General features: G+C 53.7%; 1 protein-coding gene across 1 annotated transcript in view; it reads left to right on the forward strand.

Annotated features, from left to right (window-relative positions):
• LOC116952108 (piezo-type mechanosensitive ion channel component 2-like) overlaps positions 1-24,297 on the forward strand; it is a 154,005-nt gene that overhangs the window by 48,941 nt on the left and 80,767 nt on the right. The window contains exons 5-16 of the mRNA XM_076074014.1: positions 6,114-6,305; positions 8,113-8,184; positions 8,563-8,662; positions 12,149-12,333; positions 12,831-12,979; positions 14,718-14,891; positions 16,393-16,434; positions 18,437-18,469; positions 20,026-20,180; positions 22,032-22,261; positions 23,048-23,224; positions 24,044-24,172. Of these exons, the coding sequence (XP_075930129.1) occupies positions 6,114-6,305; positions 8,113-8,184; positions 8,563-8,662; positions 12,149-12,333; positions 12,831-12,979; positions 14,718-14,891; positions 16,393-16,434; positions 18,437-18,469; positions 20,026-20,180; positions 22,032-22,261; positions 23,048-23,224; positions 24,044-24,172 (1,638 nt within the window). The remainder of the gene's footprint in view (positions 1-6,113; positions 6,306-8,112; positions 8,185-8,562; positions 8,663-12,148; positions 12,334-12,830; positions 12,980-14,717; positions 14,892-16,392; positions 16,435-18,436; positions 18,470-20,025; positions 20,181-22,031; positions 22,262-23,047; positions 23,225-24,043; positions 24,173-24,297) is intronic.

A 24,297-nucleotide genomic window follows, 5' to 3' on the forward strand; every position in this document is an offset into this window, starting at 1 on the left:
TGACATCATTTACGTCACTACACAAATACAATGGGAGGCTGAACAATGCCCGGGTGCTCTCAAGGGATGGCTCCCTATTGGTCAACCATGTTATGTATAATGGTAGGTTTTTATCCTTTTATCTGGCAACAAAACTGATACCTTTTTACAAGGAATCATGCTTGCATTATTAACCACAACACTTGCGGTCAAAATTCAAACAAAAATACAACACTGATAATGTATGCACTGTTCTTGAAATTGATTGGTCCACACCCGAGACAGCTTAGAGACCAGTCTCACATGGTGTTGGACCAGATGATGCCAAAAGGCGCACAACTCAAAGACAACGCACCATCAGAGTATTGAGAGCTCGGGGTAAGCTTTTACATTATGTATGCTGATGATCTGGTGATTGCTGCTTACTCAGAGGAGTTGGAGGCGCTGCTGTTGAACCTGGAGTGTGCCACTAAGAGGTGGGGCCTTACCATCAGCCCCACCAAAACTAAGCACCTGCCTGGGTATTTTGTGCCATCAAACACTCCACCCCCACAACTCCAAATTGGTGATAGGGCAGTTGTGGTGAGAGTGGAGAGTTTTCCATTCCTGGAAAGTGTGCTCATGACCGGCTCCGGTTTGACAGCAGAGGTCTCACTCAGAATCAGTCGAGCGGCATTATCTTTTCATTGGCTGTGTTGAAGCTACTTGGTTTGTCGCTCCACACGAAGCCGCCTCATTCTCTTCTAGGCCACGGTCATGCCCTCCCTTCTCTATGCTTGTGAAACGTGGACCCCCCTAATGGAACATCTTTGCTGGTTATAAACATTTAGACTAGCCTGCCTACAATCCATCCTGGGTTTAACCAGGCTGGATTGTGTGAGGAGCTCACAAATTCTTGAAAGATCTGGACAAAGTCCCATCAGTGAGCTCCGGCATGCAAGGCTGCATTGGCTGGGTCATGTAGCCCGCATGCCCTGCCACCTTATGCCTAAACAGCTTTTGTTTAGCCAGATAGAGGGGGCTAAACGGACGAGGCACGGGCTACAGAAGAGATGGAGTGATGTGGTACAGGAGGACGTGGAGCTTAGTGGACTTGCCAACAGCTGGTATGAGTGGTATCGAGATCAACCTCCGTCAAGGAGGCTCGTGAAGGACGCTACTGGGCAGTTGGAGGCAGTCACCGTCCAGCAACAATGGAGGACAGCGGAGTGACTCTCACAACAATGAGCGGAGCGCCGGGTGGCTAACACACTGCAAGTTGGCACAGTGGGGGGCACAGGTGGTGCATCAGCCAGTCATCTCAGTCAATCGAACCATGGCACCAGGGTCTGCCCCGTGACCTCCTGCCAGCGGGCGTTCTACACTTCACGTGGCTTTAACATGCACATAGCCTGGCACAAGCGTCGTGGTGACATCACCGCCACTTAGTGGCGAATGGCGGTTGTTGTGTGAGTGAGTGTGTATCTGTGAGTGTATGAGTGAGTGTGTATCTGTGAGTGTATGCGTGTGTATCTGTGAGTGTGTGAGTGTGTGTGTATCTGTGAGTGTATGAGTGAGTGTGTATCTGTGAGTGTATGAGTGTGTGTATCTGTAAGTGTGTGTGAGTGAGTATCTGTGAGTGTAGTGTAGCGGTTAGCGCGCTTCGCTATGAACCTGGCGACCCGGGTTCGATTCCCGCTCACGGTCAACATCAGTGACGATTATCTGAGCCGGTCCTGGGCCTCCCCTAGGTCAACTCAGCCTCAAATGAGTACCTGGTGCGGTGGATAAAAACATTGCCACTAGGGAGACAAAGGCGGTCGGGCGTGGTGCTGGCCACCCACCCCCTCGTGTACCGTTCCGGCCTTCATAGGTGCTCGCTAACAGCACTTGCCCCTAGAGTCTGTTAAGGCTATACGGGGGATCTTTTGTATGAGTGAGTGAGTGTGTATCTGTGAGTGTATGAGTGTGTGGGAGTGTGTGTAAGTGTGTGTAAGTGTGTGTGAGTGTGTGTGTATGTGTGTGAGTGTGTGAGTGTATGAGTGTGTGTGTGAGTGTATGTGAGTGTGTGTGTGAGTGTGTGTGTGAGTGTATGTGAGTGTGTGTGAGTGTATGAGTGTGTGTGTGAGTGTATGAGTGTATGAGTGTGTGTGTGTGTATGTGTGTGTGTGTATATGTGAGCGACCCCTGCGGCTGCCCCTGTGAGCGATGGGGCCGTGCGAGCGGCCACGACGGCCCCCGGGCACCGTGCGGTGAGAATGCCGCCACGGGGCGGCTCCCTGGGCTCAGCTTCAAGCGGCGTCTGAGCAACCATACTTCACCCCCACTCCCCGCGGGGCCAGGGATGGCGTCCGGCCCACGGCCCACGACTCCGCAGGCCCGCCGTGGCCTCGCTTCAGTAATGCTCAGAGCGGTTTATTTCCATTTATTTGTTCGGATTCGTATTTTGCGCGGGAGATTTGGGTTGTTTTGCGTGGCTTGCATTCTGGACAAGTCGCTCAGAATGGACCCGTCCTCGTCTCGGAAGCTAAGCAGGGTTGAGTGTGGAGGGTGCCTGGATGAGCGACCGACCACCTTGCGCGCAAGGCAGATGTGCGAGGCGTGGCGGGAGAGCAGCAGAGAAAAATCCATTGCTGCATTCTGCACCCTTCTGCACCTTCACAAACCCGCGATGACCGGCGTGGTGAAGTACGGTCAAATATACCTCTCGGCCTGCAAGACATGGGGAAGTACACATCCAGCAGTGGGTAAACAAAAACAATTGGCTGGACGTGTAACAATTGTTGTTTCCACACTTCATCGTCACGATCGTCGTAATCGTCGTCACCCTCAAGCAGAATTGACACTCCGCCCGATTGAGCCACGAGGCAGCCCCTTGGCTTGGGCCCAGTTGAAGCGGCTTCATTTTTCTCGACGCGATCCCCCCTCGCCATCCAACACCCGGGCGGGCTTCCAGCTGCTCCATCAGCAGCTGTTGCCAAACTTTGTGGAATTCCAGGCGAGAGAAATTATGACTCTCGGTGAGCTCACCTTGAGTCGAGCCCACGGGGTGTCTGTCCACAGTCTCACTCTCACGCCCGTTGATGGGGAAAAACAAACAACACAAAAATATTCCTGAGCCAAGCCCCATTTGAATCCTGGCAACCTGCTGAGAAGTACACATCTGTGATGCATTCTGTTCTCCTATAACGGCGTGGTGTTTTCTTAATGCGAATTGGATATATTGACGTGATGAATGTATTTGGGAACACATTTTTATAACACGGGTGCGAATTAGATATAACGCGATCGAGCAAACGGAACTACGTTGTAGTGCGAGTCGGAATAAGCGGTCGTACGGCTGCATCGACGTAGCATCACACGAGGCATTGGGATGCTGCTGGATGCTTCTGTCTTGGTTCGGCCTGCGTACGCATCTCACATGTTATCGTGGACTTGCTTTAACCTATATCATTTATTATAATGCGATGTTTCCATAGCGCTGTGTTCTTTAGGCATTGAGCTACGACCGTGTTTTAGGAGGACAGACTGTTCACACAAACAGGCCAGCGTGCAGCAGGGGCAAGCCACATCATCATCATCATCATCGTGGGGACAGAAAAGCTCAATCCAATTGATGCATTAAGCTGATGCTGGACTGTCATTAGCAAAGTCCGGTTGTTGCTAAGATGATAGTCCGGCGCAAGTTGTTTTAATATCGTCGTCGTCATTGTCATGCCATGTGCACCAGAGACACATTTATTCATATTACTGATATAAGAACAAATGTAGATTTTGGTGAATGGGTAAATATATTAACGTATGACATTGCAGAGGCAGCGTGGTTCTCACTGAGAGACTGCAGATGGCCAGGGATGTGCCTGTCCTCTTGTTTAGCGCTAGGCGTGAGCACGGACAGCGCCGGGCGCAATGTCAGTTACACTCTGACATTGCTGACGAGAGGACGAGGTCGATGGCAGACAAGAGAACACCGTTCACGTCAAGCGTTTGTTCCAGGAGGTGGGAGACTTGGACTGACTCCGAGCAATTAGGTCAAATCCACAGAGATATAAAATGATAAATAGAATGTCACACTGACTTTTCACAAAGACCACATCCGAACTGAACGGTGGAATTTTCCGTTGCCGTGCGACCGTTGTAATTTCTGAAGCGCGTCGCTTCACCCCGTGAATGTCGCTGTCCTTCGCAATGCCATATTTGTTTTTTTTTTTGTCGTAGGTACAAAACCTCGCACACATACACCTGTCCGCAAATACACGTCGCAGACGGACGAACAGACTGACTCGCTCACTCACAGCGATGTGCAGTGTGAAACGGGCCTCGGTGGAGTGGCGGGTCTCCGTGTGAGTGTTGAACGGCCTGTGGGTTCTGGCGCGTGGGGCTGCTGCTGCTACTGTAGGGAGTATAGCTGGTGCACCTGCCAGTCATCTGAATCAGTCCACCCATGGCACCTGGGTCTGTCCCATGACCTGCCGGTGGGCACCCGACGCTTCAAATGGCCTTAACGTGCACATAGCCTGGCACAGTTGCCGTGGTAAAGTCACCTCTACTTAGTGGCGAATGGCGGTTGTTGTTGTTTCTCGCCGGTGTTCGTTTCAGACACGGGGAAACCAAAATCGCGACATTCCCCCGTGTGCGTGTGTGTGCGCGTGCATGTGTGAGTAACGTTCACCGGTTTGGTTCGGTTTATTTTTGGCACAGGTGAAACTCGCTGGGCAGTGTGTGCCCATTTTCGATGGTGGGGGGTGGGGTGGAGTCTGGTTCCACGGTGCTGCACGATGACGTCTCCAACGTGAGATTTTGCCAGCAGGAGTCGGCGTTTCCCCGCTGAACGCGTGCGGCGGGAGAGCGTTTCCTCTGTCCGAACAAAGCCGCCACCGCAAACGGACTTTGTGCAAGAGGAGGTGGCGGTGTTATTTTTAATGCGGAGCGCGTTGCGTGTCTGAGCCGTGACGCGATGGCGTGGCGCGACCCGCGCTGCTATCAGCGAGGGTCGGCTCTCCGTGTGGAAACTCTGAGCCGGGCGTGTGCTGGCCACCTGCCCATCCTCGTTGTGACCTCGTCGTCCTGGAGGTTCCGAGAGCTGGCAGGAAGTCACGGCGGGTCAAGTGGGAACTTGCCGAGCGCCCTTCAAACCGCAAGCGCTCCACCGAGGGATACGAATTATCTGAATTTATAGCTCCCTCCCTCTCGGCGTTTGAGCGTCAATGTGCGCGCGTGGGCGTGTGTGCGCGCGTGTGTGTGCGCGTGTGTGTGTTCATGGGAAGCGGTGGCTCAGGGGTTCACACACTGCGCTACAGTCTCGGAAACTTGGGTTTGATTCCCGGCCGTGACGAATATTCTAAAATTGGTATCTGAACCGGTCCTGAGTTTCCCCAAGGCCAATTGACCCTTAGATGAGTAACCGTGTGTAAGCATCAGCACTGGTGAGACAAAGGCGGTTGTGCGTGGTTATAACTACATGATCCCTTCCGCCTGTGTGTGCAATGCCAGCCTTGTAGATGTACTCGCTCACAGGACTTACCCCTGTGGTTTGACTGAACAGGGTATGTTACGTGTGGTACGTGTGTCTCTATTTCTCTGCTAGTGTGGGAGCGGTAGTGTAGCAGTTCGCGCACTGTGCTACAAATTGAGCGACCCGAGTTCGATTCGCACTCAACACCAGTGACGATTATCTTAACAGGTCCTGGGCCTCCCCTAGGTCAGCTCAGCCTCAAATCGGTACCTGGTGTAGAGTGTAAACATCAACACTGGGGAGACAAAAGACGGCCACCCAACACCACGTGTGCCGTGCCGGCCTTCATAGGTGCTGCTCGCTAACAGCACTTGCCCCAACAGTCTATTAAGGCTACACGGGGGATCTTTGTGTTTGTAAGCTAGTGGATACACAGACATACATTCGATTCCTGCTCGCAGCCAACATCAGTGGTGAATACCTAAACCAGTCCTGGGCCTCGCCGAGGTCGACTCGGCCTTACATGGGTACCCGGCGTGGCGTGCGGATATTATTTCCGTACTGCCCTTAATAGGTGCTCGCTAACAGCACTCGCTCCAACAACCAGGAAAATGGGCATATCTGTGCACTCGCGTGTGAACCTGTATGTCCATCTGCGTGTGACCGTGTGCCCCCGCGCGTGTCTGCGCTCGCGTCCCAGGCGTGGAGCATCACCTACCACAGTTGGCTGACCTTCGTGCTGCTGCTTTGGTCGTGCCTCATCTGGATGATGCGGAACCGGCGCCACTACACCATGCTGAGCGCCCCCTTCCTCGTGGCCTACGGCAACGTGCTCTGCCTGCTCGCCTACGTGTGGAGCCTGCGTCTCAACGAGCACGAGCTGCCGCTCAAGGCGGGTACCGGCGCGGCGCTCCGCCAGCGGGAGACGCGTTCGCTCGCTCGCTCGCATAGTCACCCTCTCGCTCGTTTACTCACTCGCTCAGAGCCGTATTGACCGGCTGGCTGGCTCACGCTGATTTGCACCACAATGCCGGCACGCAACGGCCTCCTCGAGTCGAGTGACGTCGAGGGATCTGTAATGTCCACTGGGAAGGGAAGGAGACGGCGCGGAGTAGTTTATGGTGAACGCGGCCGCTGTATTAACCAGGGCGGCCTGCCGGATTCGGACCGCGAACCTCTGCGGTGAGCGTCGAGCGTCAAGCGCGCTACCGCTGGGCCACGTGACGCAATCTCCACGATCTGAGTTGGTGACTGCTGTCCTCAAATGAGCTCACACGTAACGATGGTCAAATCACTCGGTACTCGCTAAACAACAACAATAATAATAATAATAGTCATCATCTGATCACACACTGAGCATGAAGTCCGTGTTACAAGATCACCGCCCCGTGTCGGAGACAATCTTGAGTTGAGCAGTAATGATGTTTTTGATTTCAGCAATGAGTTACTCGGAACGTTAGCTACTCTGTGCCTGCAGCCATAGCCCGAATACCAAATTGGCTAATGAGCCGTAACAATAATAATAAAATCTAAACTAGGAGAAATTACAAAATAACCGTACAAAATCGGACCTTCACTGAACCGGGGAATGCTGTATGCTGGGCTTGAAGATGAAAGTCGAATTGCGAAGCGTACACAAAGGGGGCGCGGGGGCCACACCGTGGATCGTGGGATCCAATCCCCGGCCGCGCGCGGAGGCGGCGGCAGGCGGCCGTCTAAGGGACACAGATTTATATTTTTTCCAAAGGCTGGATCACGGCCATGTAAAAAATATGTCAAGGGAAAATATTGCAAGCGATCAAAGTGAGCTTTAAAAGCCACTTGACCTTACAAGGGCATTTCTTTACACGATGCTCTTAATTGCTGAAGAATGCTCAGATCTGCCGAGGGCCTTGCATCGGGCAGTGCCCCGAGGAGTCTCTTGCGTGCCGTAGCCGGACTCATTTTGCTCGCTTTCACTCAACTCGCTTGCACGGCAAAAAAAGTCCGTGACGCTAGGTTTGGGTTTCCGTGAGGATCGTTAGTTGACTATGCAACTCATAGGCAGTTTCCCAACACAATATGAAGCCCACAACGAGGGATTACAGTAGTAATTTTACAACAGGTAATGCAATAAGCGTCAAACATTGACGTCCTTCTCGTTCATTCGTCGCCCAGATCTCCTTTAGCAAAGCAGACGGTGAAACTCACTCGAATCTCAGCGAGTTAACTGAGGAACATGCATGGGGCCACAGACAGGGCGCCACGGTGGCAAGATGTTAACTACCTCGCCTGGTATACAGGAAGTTGTGGGTTCGATCCCCATCCTGATGCCTGCTGCTGTATATTTGGAGGTTACATTTCCTCACTGTGGTTGCGTGGATTTTTCTCCGGATCCTCCGGTTTTTCCCTCCACATTTAGAAACGTGCATTTCGAGTATTTGGCTACTGTAAATTTCCACGTGATAAACTACTGTAAGTATCCACGTGATAAACTACTGTAAGTATCCACGTGATAAACTGCTTCGTTGAGATATCATTCTGTGGCCCGAGTCGCTTCTGAAGAAGATCTGTGTAGCTCAGTGGGACTTACCTGGTCAAGTAAAAATTAGTTTAGTTTGAGTTTAGCGAGTTAGATTGTGCTATCATCGTGAGCGCCGTATGCTGGAGAAACACGGCGGCTCTCCCTGTGCGCCGCTCACGGTCCCCGTGCTGCGTAGGTCGGGGTGGTGGAGTTTGCGCCAATTGGCCTGGTGCGTGAGGACATCCCCTGCGTGTCTCTCGGCAGCAAGGTACACACGCACACCGGCACGCGCCGCGCACACTGGCACAGACTAAGCGGGCACATGCGCACAGGCTTTGTTGTGAGATCTTCTTGCATTGGCTGCTGCACTATTCCCATTGCCCTACATTGCTGACGAGGACTTTCTTACGCGAGTTATTTTTTAAACGAAGGTAATCTTTAAAGTCATCCATCATGTACATTCTAAGTAACAGTAGTCAGATTGCGTGCTGTAAACGCAGTAAGAATAAGGGATATCCGGTTCCTGCTCCGGTGATCTGCATACAGCAGCCACCCTCCCCAGCATGGAGCCTGCACGTGATGATGTGATGATGACGACGATGATGATGCCGATGATGTGATGTCGTCGTGGTGTCACGTGATGCAGCTGCTGTACAACGCCACCTTCTGGCTCCTGCTGCGACAGCGCCTGAAGGAGCGCCTGGAGGCGCAGCCCGAGAAGGAGCACCCCCCACCCCCATCCGGGGGTACGCGGACGGGGTGGGAGGGGGGGTAATGGGGGTGGTGGTGGTGTAGGTGATGATGGTGGTAATGGAGGTGGTGGTGGTGATGATGGTGATGATTGCGTGTCATGCCAGTTGCAGGGAATTCTCTTACCGTAGTGGCTGCAAGGTCAACCACACCCGAGGGTCCAACGCAGCTCCATGTCATCGTCGTCTGTCCCTCTGTGTGCGTGTGGGGAGCAACTTTCATAGCGAGAATTTCATCATCGCTTGCGGCTGGGATTGGCATCATCCCCCATTCCTCCTGATGTCGAGGATAAATGGGCGAGGTTTAGAATTGTGACTCATGCAGCTGCAATGGCTACTTTGGGTACGCGGTCCAGACCTCCCCAGAGACCCTGGCTGACAGAGGAGGTGTTCAGGATAGTTGAGAAAAGCGACAGGCCCACTGTCATCGGCTACAGAATCCCACGTCAGAGAATGAGGAGGCTTACCGCAGCCTTCGCTCGGAGGTTCGGATACCCGTGAGGTGCTGCAAGGATGGGTGGTGGTCACGGGTTGCTGAGGAGATGGAGTCTGCCTCAGTGGCCCGCGATCACAAATCTCTATTTAACTCCATCAAAAAAGTAACCTGCAGCGCCACACCTATTACCATCATTAGGGGAAAAAACGGTGATCCGATCTCCGACCCCCAGGAACAGGTTTGCAGATTTGCTGAGCATTTCTGTGAGGTCCTGGGGGAGGGAAAATCCCTCAGCCAGGAAAACATCGTGGCACAATGTGCTGAGGCTGCGGTGCTGGCTGAAGTACCATCTGTTGAGGAAGTACTGAGGGCGATCTGGAGTCTGAGACCAGGAAAGGCAGCGGGCAGAGATATCTCCCAAGCGAAATGCTGAGGGAGGGTGGCGTTTGTGCACAGACTGCCCTATATGACATCATAACAACAGTCTGGACCACTGGATGGGTTCCGCAGGATTGGAAGGATGCCTTGGTGGTCCCCCTCTTTAAGAAGGGGGACCGCACAGACTGTAACAACTACAGGGGCATCTCACTCCTCAGTGTGCCGGGAAAGGTCCTGGCAAGGATTATTCAGCATCGCCTTGCCAGGCACGCTGAGGAGAGGCTTGCGGAGCCCCAATGCGGTTTCAGGAAAGGGCGGTCGTGCACAGATGCCATATTTTCTGTCCGTCTGCTACAGCAAAGGTGTAGGGAATTCCAACAAGACCTACATCTCTGCTTTATTGACCTGGTCAAGGCCTATGATACCATCAGTAGGCCTGGGCTGTGGGTTGTTCTTCGTGCTTTTGGAGTTCCTGACCCTCTGCTCATAATCATTAAGGACCTTCATGATGGTGAGCGGGCCCGGGTAAAACTACGTGGCCGGGAGTCAGAGCCATTCCCTGTACACCTTGGGGTGTGACAGGGATGTCCTCTGGCTCCCAATTATTTAACATCTATTTTGACCACGTAGTTCGTGAAGCCTTCAATAGCTGTACCGGGGGAATCTCCATTTGGTACAGATATAATGGGAGGCTGATCGATGCCCGGGTGCGGTCAAGGGATGGCTCCCTATTGCTCAACCACATGTATGCCGATGATTTGGTAATAGCTGCTCATTCAGAGGAGGAGTTGGAGACGCTGCTGCTGAGGCTGGAGCGTGCCACTAAGAAATGGGGCCTTACCATCAGCCCCACCAAAACTAAGCACCTGCCTGGGTATTTGTACCATCGGACACTCCACCCCCACAACTCCCAATCGGTGATGGGGCAGTTGTGGAGAGAGTGGAGAGTTTCCCATACCTGGGCAGTGTGCTTATGACTGGCTCCAGTTTAACAGCAGAGGTCTCACTCCGAATCAGTTGAGTGGCAATATCTTTTCATCGGTTGCGTAACGCTGTGTGGAAGCTACCTGGTCTGTCGCTCCACACTAAGCTTCAGGTCTTCACAGCCACGGTCATTCCCTCCCTTCTCTACGCTTGCAAAACGTGGACCCCCTTAATGGAGCATCTTCGCCGGTTGGAAACATTTAGGCTGGCCTGCCTACGATCCATCCTGGGTTTAACCAGGCTGGATTGTGTGAGGAGCTCACAAATCCTTGAAAGATCTGGGCAAGGTCCCATCGGTGAGCTCCTCCGGCAGGCAAGGCTGCGTTGGCTGGGTCATGTAGCCCGCATGCCCAGCCACCGCATGCCAAAACAGCTTTTGTTCGGCCGGATCGAGGGGGCTAAACGGGTGCGGCACGGGCTAGAGAAGAGATGGAGTGATGTGGTACAGGAGGACGTGGAGCTGAGTGGACTTGCCAATGACTGGTACCAGCGGTGTCAAGATCGACCTCTGTGGAGGAGGCTCGTGAAGGACGCTATTGGGCAGTTGGAGGCAGTCGCCCTCCAACAACAACGGAGGGCGGAGGAGCGACGATCACAACAACGAGCGGAGCGCTGGGTGGCTAAAGCACAGCAGGTTGGCACAGTAGGGGGCACAGGTGGTGCACCAGCCAGTCATCTCAGTCAGTCGACCCGTGGCACCTGGGTCTGCCCCGTGACTTCCTGCCCGCGGGCGTTCGACACTTCACGTGGCCTCAAGGTGCACATGGCCTGGCACAAGCGTCGTGGTGACGTCACCGCCACTTAGTGGCGAATGGCGGTTGTTGTTGTTGTGTGGGGAGCAGTAGTGTAGTCGCTGGCACACTGTACTACCAACGCAGCTATCTGAGTTTGAGTCCTGCTCATGGCCAAATTTGGCGATAAGCATCTGAACCGGTCCTGGGCTTGGGCCTCTCCTAGGTCGACACAGTCCCAAATGAGTATCTGGTGCGGTGAGTAAACACCGCCACTGGGGAGACATGCGGCCGTGTGTGGTGGCGGCCGCATCCCCGACTGTTACGCGGGAGCGAGATGTTCACAACCTCCCTCGGTATGCAGGAGGTCGTGCGTTCGATCCCGACCTTGACGCCTGCTTTATATTTGGAGTTTGCATGTCTCTCCCCGCGGTCGTGTGGATTTTTCTGTGGGTCCTCCGGTTTTTCCCTCCATATTTATAATCAACATCATGTGTTTAGAGTATTTGGCTGAATCTTGACTTAAAGCTTTCGTGACTGCAGGAATTCATATTATTTGGGTCTTTCGGTAAAGCCACGTAGATAGAAAAATAATACAAATATCATGACGTTTCGATCGCAACACACCTGAAGACGATTGCTTGTGTTGCGATCAAACTTCGTGATATTGTATTATTTTTTGTATCTACGTGGCTTTACCGAAAGACCTAAATAATATAGTATTTGGCTGCTATAAATTTCCACATGATAGGCCGCTTCATTGAGCTATTATTTGTGGCCAGGTCGCTTCTGAAAAAGAGTTATGTAGCTCAGTGGGCCTTACCAGGTAAAATAAAATCTCTAGTTTAATATAATGCTCTCAATCGCAGCGCTTGCCCCAACAGTCCGTGCGGCTACACGGTGGACCTTTGTCATTGATCTTTGTCGTTCGCCTTCGCGTGCGCGCGAGATCAGAGGCCGAGGGCGAGGCGGGCAGCAACTTGATGCACGTGCTGGGGGCCCTGGTGCGCGGCCTCTTCGTCAAGTACTGGATCTACGTGTGCGGGGGGATGTTCTTCTTCGTGGGCCTCCAGGGCCGCCTCGTCACCTACAAGATCATCTACATGGCGCTGTGCCTCGGCTGCGTGGCGCTCTACCAGGTGCCGCCCCGCGGCCCACTCCAGGCTTTTGCCGCTGGTACCCGGGTGGCGTCGGGCTGCCCGGGTGCCGAGTCGGTAGGCGGTGAGACGATGGGAGTGGCTGTCGCTTCTCGAGAGCCACCTTGCTCGTAGACTGCGTCGGGCCCCCACTTATGGATCGGGTGAGTGGGCAGATGGGTTCGTTACCCAGCCGTCGCTAACGTTAGTGACGAATTATATATCTGAACCGGTCCTGGCCGTCGCTCTAGGTCGACTCGGACTTAAATTAGTGGTCCTTACCACACCGCCCATTTTCACAGTTGTGTGAAATAATTAAGCTCAATAGTGGGATTTTTTTCCAAATTAAGCCTTGCTGTAGCTGATATTCGGTGCACGAATCAAGCTAGGGTGCACCTTAACAAGCAAATAGAAACAAATGATTACTACATCACATTAACAGCACTTGCCACTACAGTGTGTTAGAGGCGTGCGCGCACGCATGCGTGTATGTTGTGTAGGTGCATTATAACTGGTGGCGTCGGTTGCTCAAGTACTTCTGGATGGTGGTGGTGTCCTACACGATGCTGGTCACCATCTTCATCTACACCTACCAGTTCGAGTCCTTCCCCGGCCTGTGGAGGAACATGACGCGCCTCTCGGACTCACAGTGAGTGCCGCTCCCACTCTGGGACGGCCCTCCCCTCCCACGGGCTGCTGTCCCCACCCACCCACCTGGGGGGAGGGGGGGGCTGTCTCTCCCCACCTGGGGGGTGGGGGTGGTGGGGTCTGTCTCTCCCCACCTGGGGTGGGTGGGGGCTGTCTCTCCCCACCTGGGGTGGGTGGGGGCTGTCTCTCCCCACCTGGGGTGGGGGGGGCTGTCTCTCCCCACCTGCTGCTCCCATTGTTATTGTGCTCATTTCATTGAGGGTTGACTGCTGTGGCATTATCTTGGTGTGGTCTGGAACCGTTTTGTTCTTGTTTTTGCTGCCTTGCCCGGCCTTGATAAATCGGACTAATATAACAAAGTAAATCATAGATAATTATCTCTAACATTTATTTATACATATATTTATATTGAGTGACTTGGTTACCATATTCTCTATTTAGAGTTCCTATCTTGTGTTTGTATTGTTTGCCGATGTAACTCGCTGACTCAGCTCCCTGTACTGGACATCTGTGAACAAGAGCTTCATAGCGCATCGGAATCCTCCCCCAGTCTCAGTAAAGATTCTGATTGTGGGATAATCTGTGTGGGAGAATCTCTGTGTGGGAGAATCTGTGTGAGAGAATCTGTGTTGGAGAATCTGTGTGGGAGAATCTCTGTGTGGTAGAATCTGTGTGGGAGAATCTGTGTTGGAGAATCTGTGTGGGAGAATCTCTGTGTGGGAGAATCTGTGTGAGAGAATCTGTGTTGGAGAATCTGTGTGGGAGAATCTCTGTGTGGTAGAATCTGTGTGGGAGAATCTGCGTGGGAGATTCTGTGTGGGAGAATCTCTGTGTGGGAGAATCTGTGTGGGAGAATCTGTGTGGGAGAATCTGTGTGGGAGAATCTCTGTGTGGGAGAATCTGCGTGGGAGATTCCGTGTGGGAGAATCTCTGTGTGGGAGAATCTGTGTGGGAGAATCTGTGTGGGAGAATCTGTGTGTGGGAGAATCTCTGTGTGAGAGAATCTGTGTGGGAGAATCTGTGTGGGAGAATCTGTGTGGGAGAATCTCTGTGTGGGAGAATCTGCGTGGGAGAATCTGCGTGGGAGAATCTGTGTGTGGGAGAATCTGCGTGTGGGAGAATCTGTGTGGGAGAATCTCTGTGTGGGAGAATCTGTGTGTAGGAGAATCTCTGTGTGGGAGAATCTCTGTGTGGGAGAATCTGCGTGTGGGAGAATCTCTGTGTGAGAGAATCTGTGTGGGAGAATCTGCGTGGGAGAATCTGCGTGGGAGAATCTGTGTGGCAGAATCTGTGTTGGAGAATCTCTGTGTGGGAGAATCTGTGTGGGAGAATCTGTGTGTGGGAGAATCTGTGTGGGAGAATCTGTGTGGGAGAATCTGTGTGGGAGAATCTGTGTGGGAGAATCTGTGTGGGAGAATCTGTGTGGGAGAATCTGTGTGCGCGCATGCGAGTCCGGTACCGCGCACGTGTCTTTAGGTTGGGATCGGTGGCGCAGCGGTTAGTGCGGCTTGCGCTACGAACCCGGCGACCCGATTTCGATTCCCGCTCACGGCCAACGTCACCTGCTGTAAATTTGAACCGATCCCGGGCCACCCTTAGGTCGACTCGGCATTAAACGAGTACCCGGTGCGTCATCTCAGCGAGGAGACAAAGGCGCTCCGGCGTGTTCGGTGCACGCTCCCGGCGCTTGCCGCAGCTTGCCGTAACGGCCATGCGGGGGACCTTTGTGTGGGCCGCAGGCTGCGTGATCTGGGTCTGCAACAGTTCAGCGTGTCGGAGCTCTTCACCCAGGTGCTTATCCCCACCGCCTTCCTGCTCTGCTGCATCCTGCAGCTGCACTACTTCCACGACAGCTTCCTGGCGCTCACCGACCTGGACAGCGCCGCCCGCGCTAACCAGGGCGTTGCCTACAGGTGCCGAGCACGCACGCACGCAGAGCACGCGCGCACATACGCAGAGCACGCACACACATACACAGCATGCACACACACACACAGCATGCACACACATACACAGCATGCACACACACACACAGCATGCACACACACAGCATGCACACACACACACACAGCATGCACACACACACACAGCATGCACACACACAAACAGCATGTACACACACACACACAGCATGCACACACACAGCATGCACACACACACACACACAGCATGCACACACACACACAGCATGCACACACACACACAGCATGCACACACACACACAGCATGCACACACACAGCATGCACACACACACACACAGCATGCACACACACACACACACAGCATGCACACACACACAGCATGCACACACACAGCATGCACACACACACAGCATGCACACACACACCATGCACACACACACAGCACGCACACAAACAGCATGCACACACATACACAGCATGCACACACACACACAGCATGCACAGCACGAGCACGCATGCATACACACACGCAGGACACGCACGCAAAGTGCACATGCATGTCATATCTTCTGAACGCAATATTGCTTCACACACAAATCACACCTCCGATTAGCACGGTTGGCTCCGTACGGTGCGAAAGAAGTTCAACATACATGCACATACAAATGTACGCATAGCGATGAACGCGATGCATACTGTGCATACACAGCTTTGCACAGCACACACCACGCATGCAGGCACCACAGGCGCAACCTACACGTGGGCGCACACACAGACAAATGCGCGCGCGCGGCTCCGAAAGCTACGCGCGTCTCCCCATTCCTCTTCAAAGCCAGCGCTGATACAGCGCACTGTGCTCGTGTCTTCACAGCGGAGCGTTGCATTGAGACGTAACACCCCTCCGATAATATCATCTCGCATCTCCCGCCGCCTTGTCTTGTACGCGTTCCGATGCGTGCCGCTTGCCCGCGTGGAATGAGCCATTGTTAAAGTGTGGGGAATGGGGGGGGGTAGGGGGTAGGGGGTGTGCTTTGCCTAACCCCCAAATAAGCGGCTGCGCTTTTTTCGCCGAGTCCGAAGGACTCCTAACGCCTCGCATAAAGCTGTCGGTGCGGGTGCTGTGTTGGGAGCAACGGTACCGGCGGGTCCACCGCCGAAGCGCAATACTACACGAATTGTCTGGCACAACGTGTGTCCCGATGTGTATCTGAATCTGGTCGGGTCCTTCCACACCACCCGCTGGGTTTGAAGTGTCTGATCTGATGCGTGAACGTGAGCACCGGGGAAACAAAGGCAGCTGGGGAATATTGGGACATTGGCCAAACGCCCTTGCCGTGCTCGCTCACCGATGTTCACAGACAGCACGCGCCCCGGTCACCTGCGAGGATGACGAGGGGCACCTCTGGCCGTGTGTCGCTGTGCTCGTCTGGCTAACTGGTGTGTGTGTGTGTGCTTTTTGTCTCTCTTTCCCTTCCTCCGCCTGCTGCTTAGCTACTCTAAAGTCAGTGGGAGAGTCTATGTGTTAGTCAATAGGTGGGTAACCCACTCACTCGCCATGCTGCATCCTCTATCCATGCCCGTCTCTCTCAGTCTCTTTTAAACCTCTATCCTCTTATGCACGTTATTATATTTATAGTACTGACATATCGATCAGCCCCTGCCATAGTAATGTGGAATTTCCACTCCTGGCTCAGGACCCCCACAAAGGGGTTGAGCGCAGCTCTCATGTTAATTTAAGCCGGGGGAAAACACCTGGACTTGAATTTGTTGTTATCGTTTACCCTGCTCAAGCCCCTGTCTCTCGCGGTTTAAGCGGCATGCTCTGAACGGGGTTTCACGTTTGGACAACCGCGGTGTGCTTTGCACGTAGCACACGTGCCCGGCATGCTGTGCACGAGTAGAGAGTGGTTGCGCGGGTGCTTGGCATGCTTCTGGGAATGCAAGTTGCAGTTACGTGTTTCTCGAGCAACGCAAGCCAGAACGTAGCCTTGAAGGGAACTGTGGGGTTCCAAGGGCGTGAAGTCTCTTCCCGCATGCGGCTCAGCAGCGTTAATAACCCACGTGGTTGAGCAGAGAGGTTTTAAAATGTTGCATTGTCCTTGCTGTCGTCAACCTCGCCATCCCGGTTCCAGAGCGGACGGTGTCTCTCTTTAAAGAAAGAGTGGGCGAGTGTATTGCATTTTATGCTGAGCTTTCGCACCGTACGTAGCCAACCGTGCGAATCGGAGGTGCGGGGGAAGGACAATAAACTAAACACAAAAAGAAGTTCTTAGGATATGAGTTTCTAATCTAGATGATGTAAAAGTGCATAGCTCCAGTGGCTTCCTAATATCGTAAGGAAGATCATTCCCGACGGCCGCAGAACCGCACCTAAAAAAAAGTGTGTGTCTCTACTGAACCCAAAGTGGAGGGTACACTTCACTGAGTGTTTCCTGTTCTGCCACCCACCCTGCTAATTCAGCAGCGGTCCCCTCTCCAACAATACCGATCCGACTAGGCGCCGCGGCTACCCACAATGCATGGCGAGGCTGGCCCTAAGCGACGGTGCCGGCGTGCTGACACAACGCGTGTCACGGACACGCTCCACAACTTGGTGACATCACAGTTGTGTGAAATAATTAAGCTCACAGACCAATTCGATTTTAATGAAAATGTACTCGTTATTACAATGATGGGATATTTTTTTTTCAAATTAACCCTTGTACCTGATATTTGGTGCACGAATCAAGCTAGGGTGCACCTAAACGAGAAAATATAAACAAATCATTACTACATTATAAACGCTTAAAACAACACAACTGTCCTCAATTATACTGCTACATATATTATGCCCCTTCTGTAAGTACCGGACTTGCAAAAATGGCCTTTAAACAACAATATATTTGTAAGCAAACATAAAGTGGACTTGTTGACCAGAGCTAGACCAGTCCTGCGAGGATCAGGCCTCGTCTAGGCTGGCTCGCGTTGCTGCTGCTGCGGTGTGGGGTGCTGTGTGGGGTGCTGCTGTGGTGTGGAGTGCTGCTGTGGTGTGGGGTGCTGCTGTGGTGTGGGGTGCTGCTGTGGTGTGGGGTGCTGCTGCGGTGTGGGGTGCTGTGTGGGGTGCTGCTGTGGTGTGGAGTGCTGCTGTGGTGTGGGGTGCTGCTGTGGTGTGGGGTGTAGGGTGCTGCTGTGTGGGGTGCTGCTGCTGTGGTGTGGGGTGCTGCTGTGGTGTGGGGTGCTGCTGCGGTGTGGGGTGCTGTGTGGGGTGCTGCTGTGGTGTGGAGTGCTGCTGTGGTGTGGGGTGCTGCTGTGGTGTGGGGTGTAGGGTGCTGCTGTGTGGGGTGCTGCTGCTGGGGTGTGGGGTGCTGCTGCTGCTGCTGTGTGGTGTGCTGCTGTGGGGTGTGGGGTGCTGCTGGGGTGTGGGGTGCTGCTGCTGTGTGGGGTGCTGCTGGGGTGTGGGGTGCTGCTGCTGCTGCTGTGTGGGGTGCTGCTGCTTCTGCTGGTAACTCCCTGCCCCCCCTCCGTCTCTCACTAACGCTCTCCCCTATGTGTCCAGCATCAAGGAAAATCTAGGCAAAAGGCGTCCCCAGTAAGTGTGTGTACGTGCCATGAATTGGCTTGTGCAGGTTCCTCCAAGCCAACGTTCATGAGCCAAACCCCCCTCGACTCTTCCATTCCACCACGTTCCCGTTCCATCGTTTCACGGGGCTGTGCTGTTGTTGTTGCCGCAGTTCTTGTTGTTGTTGTTGTTGTCGCCGTGCATCGCAGTGTGTCGCTGGGCGAGTGGTGACATAGCGGTTCGTCAGGGTGTGACGACGCTGCCATTAAAAGAAGTTCTTAAGCTCGCGACGCACACTCCACTTCCTGAAGTTGACAGGATCCCTGAAGTCACTAAAAAACCACACCGAGCTACTTTCTCAGAAATCTCGCTCTGATTTATACCCTGCAAGTTGGAACCTGTCCTGAGCCTCATCAAGGTTCACTCCGCCTTGTGTGGTTCCCAGCCACACCACCCATTGGTGTGTCACGCCACACTCAATGGGTGTTTGCTGACAGCACTCGCCCGTCTGGACTGTAAGGCGGGGAGATCTCCGGGGATCTTTGCACGCTTAGCGGCCGTGATGATTATACGTACGCATGTTGAACTCCTTTCGCACCGTACGAAGCCAACCGTGCTGAACAGAGGTGCGGGGGAAGCACAACAAACTAATAAACATTGTGGCTGCATTGTGGTAACATCCCAGTAACTTAAGGTTTAATTTATAAGGCCGCACGGGAAATGGGTGACCTCTACTTGGCCTGGACCCACCCTAGGTTAGGCAAGGCGTGGGGTAGTGTGGCAAGAGCAACACTTGGGAGACAGAGATGGCCAGGCATGTACGATGCTGGCCAGTTCACTCATGTCTGCTGTTTCGGCCTGAACAGCCACCATCAGCATTTGCTGTGACAGTTCAGAAGGCTCTTCAGTGGACTTTTGTTGTTGTTGTTGTTTTCATTCCGATGTTTACATTCATGTGTGTGCATGAGTATACGTGCAATGCCAACTTTATATGCTGTACTTCAGTCCTGGAGCATTCGGTTCAGCCCGCTTTTAAATTCTCAAGTAAAAAAAAAAGTTGATGCGGGTTTTCCTCAAAGTTCGCCAGGGCCGTGAACACCGTAACCATGGATACACTGCCCGAGCGAGCCTGCTTCAGTTCGGCGAATAAGCGCCCACCATCGTGTTTCGCTTTTCCCATTTATTGATATTTTGGTTCCCGTACCACGGGCTTCGCCCCCCTCCGAGTTGTTCTATGCCCACCCATGAATACGATCACGCTACAGGGGTTGCCGCACGTTGTACGTATGCAGCACGCATCATTCTGCTTAACCGCCTTGTGTCATCCAGCCCCACGCATTCATTCCCGGTTTTCGTGGATCACCATTGACCGCAGCACTCACTGAGCAAGACCTCGCATTGTCATCGGGTCGATCGCCCGCAGCTTGCCGCCACCCCGCGCCATCGACCCAATCGTCAAGCACGCCACCGTCGCACGCCACGCATCTCCCCCGAGCGCCACGTGCGTCAACCGCGGGTGTTCTGGTCGCCTGCCTGCCGTTGCCGCCGTGCCACGTTCCTACTGCAAGTTGTGTCGTGTGCGCCAGGCTTGCCACGGACGAGGGGAGCCTCCCGGACGTGGGCATGCAGAGAAATGGAGCGGTAGGGGAGCAGCCGGGAGGCGGGGAAGAGGCTGCGGTGTGCGAGAAGGAATCAGCGGAGTACCCCACGGAGGACCGGGATTCCCCGCCGCCCGACGGAGGTAAGATTCGTCGCACCGCTGCGACGACGGGTGCCGCTTGTGACGACGATGGACGATGCGGCTACGGGGTGTGCAGGCAGTGCAGCTGCACCGGTGCCCAAACGCCGGAGGGGCCCCGGTGCCGTGCGGTGTTGGAGAGAGCACCGCCTGTGTCGTTCCTCCCACCAGGGCCCATGCCAACCACGTGACACCTATGACTCCCGCGATGGCAAAGTCACCACAGTGGGTTTAACACGTAGGATTTTGCGATCAATATTATCCATAATAGAAGTTCAGGCTGGTTGCAAGTAACGGCGAAACGTCGTACTCGAATTATAAATGTTGTGTGTTTACTCTCCAACACACCGGTGTGCTGAACTAGTAACGAATTGGCACGTTTTGTTTACATGACAAACCTTACTGATTGGCTGTGTCGGGTGGTGGTGGCGGTTTAACGACACGTTTATATTTACTTGATCGAACCAAAAAAACCCTCTTATGGATCACCACATTGGATTGGCAAGGCTTGGATTGCCATCTATGGGACCCATTTGTCGCCTCATAACCTCCAGGCTGTCTCGGCCGGTGGTGGGAATTCCACATTCCTATTGCCGGAAAGGGTTAAAGCCTATTTTTTTATTCCATCGTCTTGCGTGACCACTTCATTTTCAACTGTAAAGGCACCCGAAGCTGTGTGGACCTCAGGCCGTGCCAGCCGAGAGTGTGACGTGTCATTGCTGACACGCGGGCCCTTTGATGAGAGACACCCTGGAGGGTGTGAGGCCGTCCCCCTGCTCCAGCGAGTGTGGGGCAGTGCTATATTCATCGGCGACCCTGAGCCGGTGCTGGAACATTCCACATTCCTATGGCTGGGGCCATCCTCGATATAAATAAACACTTTTGAAGATCGCACTGAAGCGTGGAGAGGTAGGTGCATGTTTGGCATTACTTCGAGAGACGGAGGACAGAAACATAGGGATTAGCGAACACATGCAGGTGAAATGCTGGAGCAGATTAAGCAAAGCTTAAGTTTGCCTGCAGCCAAGCAAGTTGGCTGGGGCTGGACGTAAACTAAAACTAAACTTTATTTTTTATTTTACCAGGCAAGGCCCACTGAGCTACGTCGCTTTTTTTTCAGAAGTGACCTGGCCACAACTGATAGCTCAACGAAGTAGCTTATCACGTGGAAATTTATAGCAGCCAAATACTCTAAACGCACGTTTCTTAACATGGAGGGGACAACCGGAGGACCCGGAAAATTCCACGCGATCAGGATGAGAGAGACACCGCAAACTCTGAATATACAGCAAGCGTCAGGGTCGGGATCGAACCCGTGACCTGTATACCAGGCAAGGGAGCTCGCCACCGCGGTGCCCAGGACGTGTCACCAGAAGAGACGATGGCGGGTCGTCGAGACTCACAATGGAGCGACAGCCAAGGGAGGGAACGCACCGGGGAGGACGTCCAGTGTGAAAATGGAGCGACGAAATCGGCTCACGTGATTTGGAGCGTGTCGGTGCTCAGTGGATCGTTGCATTGCAGAACTGTGGGGCTTGAGGAGGCCTTCATCCAGCAGTGGATAGATCGTGGCAAATAATGTTGCATGTCTGTTGAACTTCTTTTGCACCGTATGTAGCCAATCGTGCTAATCGGAGGTGCGGGGGAAAGGACAACAAACTAAACACAAAAAGCAGTTCTAAAGAAATTAGTTTATCAATCGAGATGATTTAAAAGTGCATAGCTCCAGTGGGCTTCCTATTATCGTAAGGAAGAGCGTTCAAGACGGCCGCAGAAGCGCACCTGAATGAGCGCGATGCAGTGATGAGTAAAGATGGCACTGATCATCCGGAGTGCACACTTTTGCCTTGACAGAGAAAGAAGAGGATGAGGATGAGGACGATGAAATGGAGACGGAGGAAGAGGAGGAAGAGGAGGAAGAGGAGGAGCGGAACAAGTGGATGCTGGTGCTCGACCGGCTGACGGTGCTCTTCCTCAAGTCGGTGGACATTCTGCGCAAGGTGCAGACCCTGGCCTGGCGCATCCTGGAGCTGCACATCATCAAGGTCGTCTCCTTCTACATCATCTGGATCTCCCTCAAGGACGTGAGCACTCGCACGTAGCAGGCTGCGGCCCAGCGTCCGCGTCCGGTTCACGCGCGCCTCCAGTCGGTGGCGGCCGAGGGCTCAACCCTCGAGGCCAGGGGTCGGCAACCCGCGGCTCCGGAGCCGCGTGCGGTGGCTCTTTAAGGGCCGCATCGTGACGTCATTCATTAAGGACCCCAACCTTCTGGTAATCATATTGCATTGCGGCTTTTCAAGTATTGGGTTATTTTTTTGTACCGAATTCGAACAAAAACAATCTTCTTGTTATTTTGGTCGCCGACCCCTCCTCTAGATGGTTCGAAGCCAGGCCAATTGCTCTCGATGACAAAGTTTCCTCGCTTAAAACGTATCTCCAGACGAGTAGCCCACTCGCTCGTTCAGAGCTCTGCAGGACCACGTGCTAAGTAAAGAACACGCACGTGTGTTGGTGGCTCTAGAATGCGTGGCCGCTTATTATGCAGATCAAGCGCCTAGCACTTGGGAGGAACAAACAACAACACGTGGTACAACACGGACACGCATCAGGTGACGACGGCAGCCTTCTCTCGGCGCACCTGGTTCATGTTAACCCTTCGCTATCGATGTCTGGTTAATGCTAACCGCATCCAGTTAATGTTAACCCTTCGCTCGCGATGTCATCGCTTGGGACACCGAACCTATCGGTTTGCCGACCTTCCCGCTATGAGTAGCAGGAATCGAAGCTGCTGCTGCTGCTGCTGCAACGGCTGCTGCTGCTGCCTGAGGTGGAGCACGCGGTGGCGCTTGCCGTGTGTGCGCGCTGTGCAGGTGTCCCTGATGAACTCGCTCTTCCTGGGGCTCTGGGTGTTCGCGCTGCCGTGCGTGCGCTTCCGGCCGCTCGCTGCGTCCATCAGCACTGTGTGGGCGTGCGTGCTCATCATCTGCAAGATGATCTACCAGCTGGACACCATCGACCCCGTCCACTACTCCAGCAACTGCTCGGTGGTGAGGAGCGTCATCTGGGGCCGCATCTTCCGAAATGCTGGGACCCAGACCGTTGTCTCCGCTTACTCTGCGCGATCGGCGACTTGCGTCGCATCGCATCTCAAACATTTGAAAGGGCGTTCCCAGTGTCGGCTGTCCATGTGGTCACAAGGTGACCTCCAGCACCTGGCCTCCGAACGGGCGCTAGTCTGTCAGCAGGGGGCGATGATTGCTGCTGTGTGTAATACCTATTGAGTCAATTTGCCAAATGTGGACAATAACGCCGGCTGACAACAATCGCGTTTTAAATGAAGACAGGGGGATGTTTAACGTCGCTTTGGTTGAAATGTGTCTGTCTGTGTGTGTGTCTGTCTGTGTGTGTGCGTGTCTGTCTGTGTGTGTGTCTGTCTGTGTGTGTGCGTGTCTGTCTGTGTGTGTGTCTGTCTGTCTGTGTGTGTGCATGTGGGGAGCGGCAGTGTAGCGGTTCGTGCGCTGCGCTACGAACCTGGCGACCCGGGTTCGATTCCCGCTCGCGGCCAATGCCAGTGGCGATTATCTGAACCGGCCTTGGGCCTCCCCTAGGTCGACTCAGCCTCAAATAAGTACCTGGTGCAGTGTGTAAACATCGTCACTGGGGAGACAAAGGCGGCCGAGTGTGATGCTGGCCACCCACCCCCCTCGTGTGCCGTTCTGGCCTTCATAGGCGTTAACTAACAGCACTTGCCTCAAACTAACAGCACAGCACTTGCCTCAAAAGTCTGTTACAGGCTATACGGGGGATCTTTGTATTTGTTTGTGTCTCTGTGTGTGTTCATGTGCTTGCTCGATGCGGCGTGATAGCCGCTGCTGAACGAGACGTCGTTGGAGACGGAGGAGCTGCTGCGAGGCTCCACACTGTACGCTGGGCCCGTCGATCCCCTGCCGTGGGTCGGGATTCGCAAATCACGGCCGGTGTTCTCCTACATCCGGGTACGGCGCCCACACACACACACACCCACACCCACACCCACACACACCCACACACACACACACCCACACACCCACACACACCCACACACACACACCCACCCACACACACCGCCATACGGCGCCCA

This window comes from Petromyzon marinus, chromosome 45 (genome assembly GCF_048934315.1).
Source record: "Petromyzon marinus isolate PM22_M1 ecotype Great Lakes invasive population chromosome 45, UKy_Petmar_22M1.pri1.0, whole genome shotgun sequence".
In the NCBI taxonomy this organism is placed as follows: Eukaryota; Metazoa; Chordata; class Hyperoartia; order Petromyzontiformes; family Petromyzontidae; genus Petromyzon; species Petromyzon marinus.